The sequence below is a fragment of the Coregonus clupeaformis genome, chromosome 19, assembly GCF_020615455.1.
Source record: "Coregonus clupeaformis isolate EN_2021a chromosome 19, ASM2061545v1, whole genome shotgun sequence".
Classification (NCBI taxonomy): domain Eukaryota; kingdom Metazoa; phylum Chordata; class Actinopteri; order Salmoniformes; family Salmonidae; genus Coregonus; species Coregonus clupeaformis.
The window spans coordinates 37,737,162-37,750,459 of NC_059210.1; the positions used below are offsets into that span (position 1 = coordinate 37,737,162).

A 13,298-nucleotide genomic window follows, 5' to 3' on the forward strand; every position below is an offset into this window, starting at 1 on the left:
TGACTTGCCTAGTTAAATAAAGGTAAAATAAAAAAATAAAACATTTTTTAAAGCCACATATAAATACTTTTTTAAATCTTTCTCTCTGGCTGGCAGTTACCGGTACATTATTGGCACATTTAAACAGTTGAATACTTTATAGTGTGTGCAACATTATGGTAAATGATGATGGCAATGAAACAAAGCAGACAAAGCATGAAGTCATTCATTTCCAAAAGGTATTTGATTTATTGTGGTATTATTGTTATTTTCTCATTTACAAAAAAGTGCACTAAAATACATTCCAGTTAACATTCCAAGTAGAGAACCCATTGTAAACACCTGATGCTTTACAAATAATTTACAGTGTAAAATCTCTTCATATGCTCTAGAAATCTGAACTAAGATGGATATAAAGTAGTAATAAAACTTGCATAAGCACTGTGTTTTACCTGACTGGCTTAATGATCATGGCAGCTGTTGGAGAGACAACTCAGACTCATATTGTACTAACAAACTACATATTTATATCCTAATCCTACATCATTATCTGGTTATTGGAATGAAATATGTTCCTTGAGTAATGTGTGGTTTCAAGTACAGTATCCATCTATCTAGTACAATACAGTATATATCTATCAATCTAGGCTACTTAAAATGTATGTTCATTTCAAAAGAAATACAACATATCATGAGTTTCTTTTTACAGTAACAGTCAAGGGCCTGGCCATTTGAAGAACACAATAGCAGTTAAAGAGTTCTGTTTGGGGAAGAGAAATGAAATGGCAGTACAGTGCTCCACTGGAAAAGCAAAGGCCTTTTGTATATTTTGGTCAGGTTACCAGCACAACATTTAGTTTTAAGTGTGGTAGAGAATAAAAAATAAAATAAGTTAACTTGATATTAGAATCTTAGTTTAGAAACAAGCATTAGAAAAGTGCAGCAAGCATTTTGTGAGCAGTGTGAGCAGTTTTACTTCCATATAACGCTGGTGTAAATTGGAGTTTGGGTCATTAAGTCAGCTGTGAACTTTACAGTTGTGTGTATTTATAGTATATGACATATAATCAGTAGTGTAAAAGGTAATGGCAAGAGTTAAACAAACTAAGTACTGTAAAAACGTAGTGACCCTCAACTATCAACTACAACCATCTATCATTCAGCAGTATATAATCAGAACACCTTTGTTGTTGGCTGCTGTTGGCTAAAGAGATTAATTTCCAAAGGATTCCAGTCAAAGTCTCTGAGGTCTTTGTTCAGATAGTTCTGAATATGTTCACAAATCTGAGGAAATCATGTCATGTGGCAAATTAACAACTGGCAAGAAGCAGAATATGGAAGACCACAGTGCTTTTCAAATTCTCATAAGGAACACCCAAAGCAAAGCAAAATCCAAATTACAATAATAGGTAAGATACATTTTTGTTAATAAGGTACACAATTTCCCCTATAAGGCACAATGATACACAGTCAATCTTAGATCAATTAAAACCAAAAATACTGCCAATGTTGAAAAGTTACAGAAAAGGCTCAAATACTTCCTTAGGGCATATGAAGTCTGTTTCAAAATGTGATACTGTTGGCATTAGCTTGTTGTACTTGACGACTTAGTACAAAAACAAAATAATACAAATTTGCAAGTGGCCCATGCATCAAAACGCAGGCAATTCCACTTAGCTGTAAAGAAATGGATATGAGTCTCAGGTGACCAGACACCAGACAAGGGGCTCCACTAAAAGGAACGGACCGTGTCTGTACTCATACAGTGACGGAATATACAAAAAGAAAAAGACTTCAGAAGGCAAAAAGAGTTTAAGACTTCCCAGATAGAGTGTCGGAAGATTTGTCGGGCCATTCTTCGATCGGACTGATCTCGATGGGGTCGAACTGGGGGAAGACCACGAAACACAGCCTCTGTGCCACATAGGTCGCTGACTCTGTGAGAAAACAGGTCCCACGTTTAGCATCACAAAAAAGTGTCTGACCAGACCACTAACGAAGTATTCCTTTTAAATGCCATGTATCTGGGTCTACTTAAATAAAGAATGATTTATCACTTGTTATATGTAGGATTTAGGGAGTTTGAATACCATTAAATATATGTGGTTGAATTCAGAAATTCAGATATTTTGGGGGGCAAAGAAAGAGGCCAGGATTACTAAGACAAACATGTATTTGCAGGACTCAAGAGGACACTCACCGATGAAGTCATAGATACACTTTGGCTTGGCTTTCCAGTGCACCCCCAGGAAGTAGACTGGTACACCAGTGAGCATGATGACCAGCCCAACACCACACACTACAGGCTCAGAGTACAGGCTGAAGCCCAGTAACAGGGCCCAGAACATCAGGTAGGTGATAGGGACAAGTAGGTTTACCTGATGAGGAGGGATGAGAACAGATTTGTTTTTATAACGAAGAGTGTCACATGACATCTCACCTTCCAATTAATCACCCTAGTGGGGAGGACAGAGGAAAATAGCTGCTTCTACTCTGTTTTCAACAGTTGATGAGAACAGGTTCACTGTGTTTCTGTAGTTTCCTCTTATTTGTCAATTACTGGGTCAATCATTTATCTGAGAGGGGCCATGATTGAACCATGCCTGGATTAATAATACCTTAATTGGTCTGTAAAGTTTGGGCTTCTTCCATCGGTAGTAGAGCAGGCCTGCGATGGTGACTCCATAGGAGAGGTAGTTGATGAAGGACACATAGTTGATCAGGTTGTGTGTCTCTCCTATACACAGGATTACAATGGTGGCAGTACACTGAAAGTCAGAGAGAGAGAGAGAGAGAGAGAGAGAGAGAGAGAGAGAGAGAGAGAGGGGCCATTATTGAAGACATAAGGTAGAGGGGTATAGGACCTGCATGTTGGCCACTGAGTGTTGTTTGAGAAAAAAACATACAGTAAAGACGTAGTAGTGTTAGGCAGTCTTACGCAGCAGAGGAGAGCAGGGATGGGGGTGCAGTTCTTAAAGTGGATCATGGCCAGCAGGCTGGGTAGATGTCCCTCTCTGGCCCCAGAGAAACACAATCTAGAAAGACAAATAAAACATAGAGGGCTTATAGACCCATGTACAATAATTTAATTTACTTAAAAATCATGCACACGCCTCCGTTTCTATGGCTGTGTCTCAATCCAAAAGCAGTATCCTTGTGAATTGAATCACAGCCAGCCTAGAGGACATCTTCCCCAGGGTTGACCCCCTCACCTAGAAGATGTGAAGAGGTAGCCGTTGATGCCTCCAAACGTAGACAAGGCTACAGAGATGGGCATAATGACAGAGAACATCCCCAGGAGCTTCTCTCCAAATGTCTGCAGCAGAACAAGAAGGTTTACATTTAGGACTCAATACAAGCCAGGGATAACTCTTGATGTACAGCAAGTATTTTTTCGAAAATGATTAAAGGGCATCTCTATGTGAACATGCATTGAGTTGAACATATATTAAAGGTCAATGAATCAAATAATGACACCATTAAAGTACCAGTACGCCAGGAGGTTTCTGTCATGTTACAAAGCAAAGCCAACAGCGTTACTCACGACGGCCACAGCGTTGGATGAGAGCAGCTCCTCGGGTGACATGGCGGAGAAGTAGGCGATGTTGGTGAGCGTGTACACAAAGGTCACCAATGGGATAGAGATGTAAATGGCACGAGGTAGGTTCCTGATGAGGTAATCCATACAAAACACAAACTACTGATGAGGTCATCCACACGGTACACAAACTACTGATGAGGTCATCCACACGGTACACAAACTACCGATGAGGTCAACCACATGGTACACAAACTACCGATGAGGTCATCCACACGGTACACAAACTACCGATGAGGTCATCCACACGGTACACAAACTACCGATGAGGTCATCCACACGGTACACAAACTACTGATGAGGTCATCCACACGGTACACAAACTACCGATGAGGTCATCCAACGGTACACAAACTACCGATGAGGTCATCCAACGGTAGACAAACTACCGATGAGGTCATCCACAAGGTATACAAACTACCGATGAGGTCATCCACATGGTACACAAACTATCGATGAGGTCATCCACACGGTACACAAACTACTGATGAAGTCATCCACGCGGTACACAAACTACTGATGAGGTCATCCACGCGGTACACAAACCATTGATGAGGTAATCTACACTGTATACTGTACAAACCATGCAATCAACACACAGTCTCATAAATCTTGCATTGTTGGGAAAATAAGAAGGCAGCTGATATGCAAAATATAACTCTATAGAATGTAAAATTGAACTATATCACTTTTCTTTCATTGATATACTACCATAACATCCCAACATACTGTGCATCACTCCACAATGCTTGCTTTCATGCATTCACAGCCAGACTGCATATACAGTACACAGCATCGGATTGATTAATTAAAATAGAATAGAATAGAACGCAAAGGAAAATAATGTTCGGTGAACCAGATGCTCACCGTCGTGGTTCAACCACTTCCTCTGTGACATAGTTCAGGAAGTTCCATCCACTGAAGGCGAATGAGGCCTGGAGGAAAGCCAGAGCGATCTGCCCAACCGAGGGCGTCATGCTGAACTCAAAGGCCACCTGAGGCGTCAGTCCCTCGTAGTTACCTGGAGAAGTACCAATTCACCATCAATGTCTTTGGGGTTGTTTTAGGGAAATAGCATGATATTCTCTTTGATCATTAAAAACATCTTACATGGGTAAATATCACAGACGCGCAACGTCCTATTAGTTTGTTTAAGGTGCTATTGACCTTCGGCACCTGGGTCATGTTCAGTAGGCACAAAAACGAAGAAAGCAGTCTGAAACGGGGACGTACTATCTGAACTTGCTAAATAAGAAACCTTAGTTTTTAGTTGCAAAACGTCTTGCATGACCCAGGATTGCTATAATGAAAACCATTCTAGAGAGAGGGTGAGTGTGTGTGTGTCTCACCCTTGCAGATCTGCACCAAGCCGACAACTATGATGAGACCCAGGGCCGCCAGCTTCCCCACCGTGAAAACATCCTGGATCCTGGTGGCCATACGCACACTGGAACAGTTCACCCAGGTCAGGAACACTGCAGACACAGACAAACGCATGCACACACACGCACAAATACTTTAAAGTAACTGTCCAGTGAAAATCTGACTTTTAAAACTTAATATTCTGTTAACTTATACCCAAATAATGTTGTTGACTCGTCCTATACTCGTATTTGTGGCCAAAGCAAAATTGGAGAAAAAACACTTTAAAAAACCCACCTCAAGCTTGTATCTCAAAAATGCTTGCTATTTCCTCATAGAGGATGATGTCATCCTCCTTAGGAGGATGAGCTAGCCAATCAGCAGTCTACTAGCATTCATATTTTTTATGATCGGTATACGGCCACACCATTCTGTTATTGGGGTACGCCCACACCATTCCAACACAGAAAAGCTGCTTTTTAACATACTTAATAAATACACATTTGGAAAGAAAACTATTGCACTCATATTGAAATTAATTATAGGTCATATTTCATAGAAATCTGGAAACACTGGACAGTTACTTTAAGGCAAGCATTTAACTGAGAAAAACGAAACACTATTTAAACCCAGGTATAGTAGCCTAAGCAAGTTACATACAGTGGGGGAAAAAAGTATTTAGTCAGCCACCAATTGTGCAAGTTCTCCCATTTAAAAAGATGAGAGAGGCCTGTAATTTTCATCATAGGTACATGTCAACTATGACAGACAAAATGAGGGAAAAAAATCCAGAAAATCACATTGTAGGATTTTTAATGAATTTATTTGCAAATTATGGTGGAAAATAAGTATTTGGTCAATAACAAAAGTTTCTCAATACTTTGTTATATACCCTTCGTTGGCAATGACACAGGTCAAACGTTTTATGTAAGTCTTCACAAGGTTTTCACACACTGTTGCTGGTATTTTGGCCCATTCCTCCATGCAGATCTCCTCTAGAGCAGTGATGTTTTGGGGCTGTCGCTGGGCAACACAGACTTTCAACTCCCTCCAAAGATTTTCTATGGGGGTTGAGATCTGGAGACTGGCTAGGCCACTCCAGGACCTTGAAATGCTTCTTACGAAGCCACTCCTTCGTTGCCCGGGCGGTGTGTTTGGGATCATTGTCATGCTGAAAGACCCAGCCATGTTTCATCTTCAATGCCCTTGCTGATGGAAGGAGGTTTTCACTCAAAATCTCACGATACATGGCCCCATTCATTCTTTCCTTTACACGGATCAGTCGTCCTGGTCCCATTGCAGAAAAACAGCCCCAAAGCATGATGTTTCCACCCCCATGCTTCACAGTAGGTATGGTGTTCTTTGGATGCAACTCAGCATTCTTTGTCCTCCAAACATGACGAGTTGAGTTTTTACCAAAAAGTTATATTTTGGTTTCATCTGACCATATGACATTCTCCCAATCCTCTTCTGGATCATCCAAATGCACTCTAGCAAACTTCAGACGGGCCTGGACATGTACTGGCTTAAGCAGGGGGACACGTCTAGCACTGCAGGATTTGAGTCCCTGGCGGCGTAGTGTTTTACTGATGGTAGGCTTTGTTACTTTGGTCCCAGCTCTCTGCAGGTCATTCACTAGGTTCCCCCGTGTGGTTCTGGGATTTTTGCTCACCGTTCTTGTGATCATTTTGACCCCACGGGGTGAGATCTTGCGTGGAGCCCCAGATCGAGGGAGATTATCAGTGGTCTTGTATGTCTTCCATTTCCTAATAATTGCTCCCCACAGTTGATTTCTTCAAACCAAGCTGCTTACCTATTGCAGATTCAGTCTTCCCCAGCCTGGTGCAGGTCTACAATTTTGTTTCTGGTGTCCTTTGACAGCTCTTTGGTCTTGGCCATAGTGGAGTTTGGAGTGTGACTGTTTGAGGTTGTGGACAGGTGTCTTTTATACTGATAACAAGTTCAAACAGGTGCCATTAATACAGGTAACGAGTGGAGGACAGAGGAGCCTCTTAAAGAAGAAGTTACAGGTCTGTGAGAGCCAGAAATCTTGCTTGTTTGTAGGTGACCAAATACTTATTTTCCACCATAATTTGCAAATAAATTCATTAAAAATCCTACAATGTGATTTTCTGGATTTTTTTTTCTAATTTTGTCTGTCATAATTGACGTGTACCTATGATGAGAATTACAGGCCTCTCTCATCTTTTTAAGTGGGAGAACTTGCACAATTGGTGGCTGACTAAATACTTTTTTTCCCCACTGTACAATGATTAGTCAGAAGTCATGTTTGTCCTCACATAGGGGAGCTCTTGCCCAATCGGAATGTGGCATTAGGGATGCCAGCCAAGCCGTGAGGTGCACAGTAATGTGACATGTTCTCTCCCAGTCATTCAGGGCTCACGCCTAGGTACATGGTACTGGTGGGGCGGCAGCGGCCTAGCAGTTGCCATGGCAGACCGGAATGTGGGAAATGGTAAGGCAAAGGGGTGGACATGATTGTTTCACCTCATCCATCACTGTCATTGGCTTGCCTCTCTTTCTCATGGTGGCCTGGCTCTTACACACAAAGGGTAGGTGTCAAGGCCCCCAAAACAAACCGCTTCCGATGCAACAGAACAAAACCCAGAGAGGACAGGCAGGCAGGCAGGTCCCTGAAGAGGCTGAGAGAAAGCTCACGTTTTCTCCAGATCGTTGGCATCCAGTCCCCCAAAAAACAAGTGAGAATAATGGCCCCTAAAAGCAGGGATCGCACTAAAAAACCTGTTGTTTCACCTCATGGGCCACAATGCTGTTGGCTTGTTGGCTTTTCCGCAGCTCAATCATGGTACAATGGGGGTTTTGTGTGTTCTTCTCTACTTCATGGGGTTCAGTGGAGGTACAGTGGAGGTCCCCTCAAGCTTGGTGCCAAGTAATTAGTAATACTAGCATGTCCAAATTGTAGATAGAGTGAGGGGTGCAACCCAGTGAAAAGCAATACACAAATCACAGGCGACAAAATTGGCTCTAAGTTCAGCGAATGGGACAGACACTGTACTTGACATTGAATTTAAGTCCACGTTCCCTCAGGTTCACAAAACTGGTTGCAATTACATCATTCGGATGTCTTTTGTGGCGTCATGGTCAACTTGGTTGTAAAATTATGTTTTTAGATGTATTTTTAGCGACCAATAAAAGGATGTCTATAACCATATAAAAAACAAATGTCTCCTTGGTAAAGAACTTAAAACTAATTTACAACCAGAGAATGACGTAACTAGGACATCCCATGGCACATTTTGCCCATTGGGATGATTTTATACATACTTTAGAAACTGCACTCTTCATCAGTCTTTGTTCGCTAACTTTCCTGCTCACTCCTTCCCCTCCTGTCTCCCCCTTCTATTTTCTATTTGACACACCATGCATTTTTTTATATTCCTGTCTCCACTCTGAGAGTTTTAAAAGGCTTAGAGGCAATGGTTACGTAAGATATATTTTACTCTGTTGCATCAGATAAACTTCCCATAAAACATAGCACACCCACACACACAGTCAGACACACGGTGCAGTACTCACATAGACAGACTGTTGACAGCAAGCGTGTGGCCATGTAGGGAGGGACACAGTCGGGGAAGACAGGCTGTAGGACATAGTTAGAGAAGGTGAGGGCGATGACAGCCAGGGTAGTGGGGTACATGATGAGCACCGCACTCCACAGTAGAAGGAACCTAGGATGGGAAAGAAACAGAATTGAACATAATTTTATTTGGGGTAAAAAGTAATGCATAGGCTACATCAACAATATGTGAATTTGATCTCAGAGGATAGCACATGGAAGCATCAATTAAAAATGTATTCCCACAGTAGTCTGCTTTGATCCAACCTAATGTTACGTATTTCATAATAAGCTTGCAAACTATACACATTCGGTGTGATATAAACTGTAGGTGTGGGAGACAGAGGTACCAACCCAACAAGGCCTCCAAATATTTCTGTGACGTAGGAGTAGTCCCCCCCTGACTTGGGGATGGTGACCCCCAGCTCAGCATAGCAGAGGGAGCCCAGGGCAGCTATACATCCCCCTAGTATCCACACGATCAGTGCTAGACCCACTGAACCTGAGTGCTCTAGAACACCTTTAGGAGAGATGAAGATTCCAGAACCTATGATGTTCCCTGTGGAGAGGGAGAAGGTATTACTAGAATGCATACACACAAAAACAAGCAATGGAAATATTGTTTAAAAAAATAATATGTATATATATATATATATATATATATATGACTATTATAAAATCCTATAAAGCTGTATCATGTGTTAATCAGTTACTGTATGTTAAAAGGTTTTTGTAAATCTGTCGATGTGCCCTTGAGCAAGGCACTTAACCCTAATTGCTCCTGTAAGTCGCTCTGGATAAGAGCGTCTGCTAAATGACTAAAATGTAAATGTAATTAAACAATACATTGAGATCTAAACAATAGATATATCGCAGTGTGTAGAAAAAAGGGACATTATATCATCTGGTTTATACACTTACCCATGAGCTAGCTAAAGGGTCCTCATTGATTTATCCTCACATCAACCCTGAAACGATATGGCTTTCTATTTTCAGATATACTTGACAAAAATATCCTCCCTGATAATCATTACAAGTTAACACATCGTCCACAGAGGACCTCAGAAATGGAACAATCATACTGTTGATGTGAGTGAACAGAGCTTTGGGCAGGAGATCAAGCAGTCAGAGTAGGAAGTGCTACCATCTAACCCAAGGGGCTTGCTTCAACATCAACCACACTCATTGAAGTAATACAATGATCTGGGTTACAATATGGCTGTACCATGTCCAAGGGAAATGGCCCCATTGAAAAGTAGTGCCATTATGGAATTGGGTGCCATTTTAGACGCAGACCAAGTGTATCCCAACCAACACATTCAGGGTAGAGCACTCAGAGTAGCACAGCAGAAGGCAGCCAAGTGGCACAGACCTCGATTACATAACTGGGCATAAATTATTTACTCTTTAACTGTCGAGCTCAGGCATGAGCCATCCGCGAGAATTGAATTCAACTCATCTTCTGCATTATTTCTAGACTCTACACGGCCGGCTTTCATTTAGGTTTGTGCCCCTGTCAGAAATGCTAAAACTGGGAGTAAGATGTATAACTTTGAAACAACAGGGTGGATGCCAGCATGGACTTCCTGGTCTGGATTGTTCAACTTGTCCACTCACAGTTGGTGGTCTGTACTGTGTCTCTCTTCTACACATGCAACGGTGCATCAATGTGTGTACTATTTTCTATGATTGTGTTTTGCTTTGTGTATATTATGGTGTACAGTGATGTGTGTAGTGTATATTGATGTGTATTGATGTGTATACAGGGCTCATCTGTGAAAGAGACCTTGGTCTCAGCATGACTGTCGAAATAAAGGATGAAATAAAAGAAATCAGCATTCTGTGGTTGGAAAGTCCTTCCAGGAGGCAGAAGCCTGAGTCAAAGGGATTTTCACATTTTCTCCTATTTTAGAGGTCTTAATCCAGGACCAATCTTGATAAAAAACAACTGCACTAATGTAACTAATCAAAAGCCACAAGAGTAGGTCAGGGCCTGCTGTGAGTAAATGTCATTGAAAAACATCACTGTCAGTAGAAATGGCATAGAACATAGGCCTATTCTTTCAGTTTAATAACCATTTTACAGTAACTCTAAAACTAATTTTAACAGTCAAGTCAGAACATATGTAATAATTGCAACAGACCATGCTGAAATCTTCAGCATATTTATCAGCAGTCTGAAAACCAAAACCACCTAAAATTGAATTTATTAGTAATGATAAATATGCGTCTTCCAGACTGTATAGTGGGATTGACCCTTTTTTAAATGTATTTTTACCTTTAACTAGGCAAGTCAGTTAAGAACAAATTCATATTTACAATGACGACCTGTAATCAATGACAGCGTAAATTTAGGATTACCCAAAGTCAGTAATGTAATCTGATTACTTTGACCTGATGAGGATCCATCTAACACATTTGGCGTGTCATTATACTGGTCTCTGACTTGTGGTCAGACTTGCTCAGGTGGAACAAACTTAAACTTGCTCATTTTTTTCAATGCTGAATTGAATGTCATTGAGAAAACAGAAAGGTGTCATAATGTATTTTTTGCAAACATCCTGAACATTTGAATTTAAAAGTAATCCAATAAGTAATCTAGTTTTTCAAAAGTGTCTGTAATCTGATTACAATATTTTTTCCTGGTAATGTAACTGATTACAGGTAGTATTTTTTGTAGTCAGATTACATGTAAATTAGCTTACTCCCCAACCCTGTGTAGGTGACACTTGGGTTTATATCTTAATTTGCACCCTTCAACAAGCAGATTAGATTTATTAAAGCAGTCCCTGCCATTTCTTCTGCTTCAGCAGAAAATTAGCTTCTGCTTGACAACCAATGTGCTACTTGACTGACTTAATATATTTTGGCCACGTAAGCATTGAGGTAGACATTTAATGCAAAAAATGTTGTAATGTAACCGCACGATCAGCTCAAATAGTACTATATTCTTAGCATCACAGGTGAGAAGATGGGCCTATTTCTAAACATTACAAACTTTTGACTAAATATAGGATATTGACTTGAATAATAGGCCTATATAATACATCATTGGGAAACTAATGTTTTATTCAGCAAGGGCAAATGCTGTAAATTGCAAATGTACAAAGTTATTTTATAAGGTGCGCATTCGAATAAAACAATGAACAAACACCCCTATGTAATAGTCTCTAAAATGCAATACACTTTTACCAACCTTACCTATTATTATGGTACAGGCGCTTAAAAGTCCTATTTCTTTTTTCAGAGTCACTCTATCAGGGTTTTCGTCACGCTTGTTGTTCACATCTTTCAAGATCTTCAGCGCAGCCAACGGCTCTTGCCGTGAGCAGATACTTCTTTTCCGCTTTTCTCCATCCATGTCTGCAACCATATCAAAGGCTTTCTCGAATCCCTCTCTTGAACTCACACACAGTATTGATGCACACTGAATAGGGTGCGCTTGCGCAATAATCTGCCGCTGTCCAGGGTAGAATGCTAACTACCCTACTCTCGTGCCATGGCCCACCAAGTACTTGAGCGTCGCTGCGCAGGACTTTTCGTACAATCACTGAAACTCATTCGAAGATCCCCTCGAACTTCGAAGTCCATAGTTTCACCATAAATATCTTTGGTTATACCAAATGTTCTGTTTCAATACCAGACATGATAGGATGGCATGCTTTTTAGCAGAGGCTTGCATGCTTCATAGTTTGGTGTAGCATGCTTCATAGTTTGGTGTACTCTCCTACTTGAGTAAGCCCCCCATCTTGAACAAAACCGTGTGCATAATCTCGACTGCTCAGTGTTCATGCCCCCCTTCCAGAGTACACACATCCACATCATCAATGTTCTCAACTATTATTAATAGGGTATTCCATCTTGTGAATTGCAAACAGTCTTATATAAAAACATAAATGTTAAAAACAATTATAAAACTGTGACCCCAGTAAACATAAGTACTCCATTTTGGAGTAATTGAGTATACTAAATTATTGACCAGATAATCAATATTTCAAAGGGGGTGAAAGAGCAAACCCAATAATGAATTTAACAAGCATTCACACCATCTACTGTGCCTGTATATTACTACAGTACAAATTGATCTCAAACTGACTCAATAAGCCTACTCTTCAACAAAATTACTATTTTCAATTGTAGGGAAAAAAAAGAGCATAAATAGATTACAAAACATGACAGGAATTTTGCAAAAACATTTTTTAATTTTTTTAAACAAATTAAAATAATGTATCTGCTTTATAATAGTGTACTTGTGAACATATTTTAGCAAATACTTTACTCAGTGTACATTTCATGTTGTATACATTCCCATTCACACAACTCTGCCCCTCTGTTTCCTCTTGTATCTAAAATTTGCCTGTCATGTTACATTGCTGCAACTCTGAACAGCCTACTGATGAGAGAGACCACATTTGAACCGTTCGGGAGAGGAAACCCAAAGAGAGGAGGGCTCACGCCTCTGCTCCACCAGCGCACGCATCCCAAAAGAAGGCCTTCATGCTTCCCTTCCTCTCTAAAGGACCCTAGTGGAATTTAGGAAGTCAAGTTGAGCGGTCGTACCGGGTCTTTTCTCTGCCTCTCTTGCCAACACCACAGACTGGCGCAATAAAGGGCCTGGATTCAGCTGATCCTGTTAGAAGGCCAATAAATCGGCCAGCTGCTTTGTGTGCAGGCAGGGAGGGAGGAACGACGAACACTGCCAGCAGTGTGCTGTGACGCTTAAAGGAGGAAGCCGAGCAGAAAACCAATACATCACAGGAG

General features: G+C 40.9%; 1 protein-coding gene across 1 annotated transcript; it reads right to left on the reverse strand.

The window, feature by feature from the left end:
- Positions 1 to 204: 204 nt before the first annotated feature.
- Positions 205 to 12,195, reverse strand: slc7a10b (solute carrier family 7 member 10b). The gene is made up of 11 exons (XM_041837903.2): positions 11,739 to 12,195; positions 8,892 to 9,096; positions 8,498 to 8,649; positions 4,927 to 5,052; positions 4,445 to 4,598; positions 3,524 to 3,647; positions 3,192 to 3,295; positions 2,918 to 3,014; positions 2,598 to 2,747; positions 2,180 to 2,357; positions 205 to 1,916 (listed from the first exon to the last, which is right to left on the reverse strand). Exons 1-11 carry the CDS (start codon positions 11,908 to 11,910, stop codon positions 1,792 to 1,794), a joined length of 1,587 nt encoding a protein of 528 aa, XP_041693837.1. The 5' UTR covers positions 11,911 to 12,195; the 3' UTR covers positions 205 to 1,791.
- Between the last annotated feature and the right edge of the window lie 1,103 nt (positions 12,196 to 13,298).

Bases quoted from the DNA above. Each gene is read 5' to 3' on its own strand.
- slc7a10b (XM_041837903.2), bottom strand. From the start codon at position 11,910: ATGGTTGCAGACATGGATGGAGAAAAGCGGAAAAGAAGTATCTGCTCA. The intron at 5,053-8,497 runs GTGAGTACTGCA...CTGTGTCTGCAG, and splicing joins GCTGTCAACAGTCTGTCTAT to TGTTCCTGACCTGGGTGAAC. The intron at 3,296-3,523 runs GTGAGTAACGCT...GTTCTGCTGCAG, and splicing joins CATCCAACGCTGTGGCCGTC to ACATTTGGAGAGAAGCTCCT.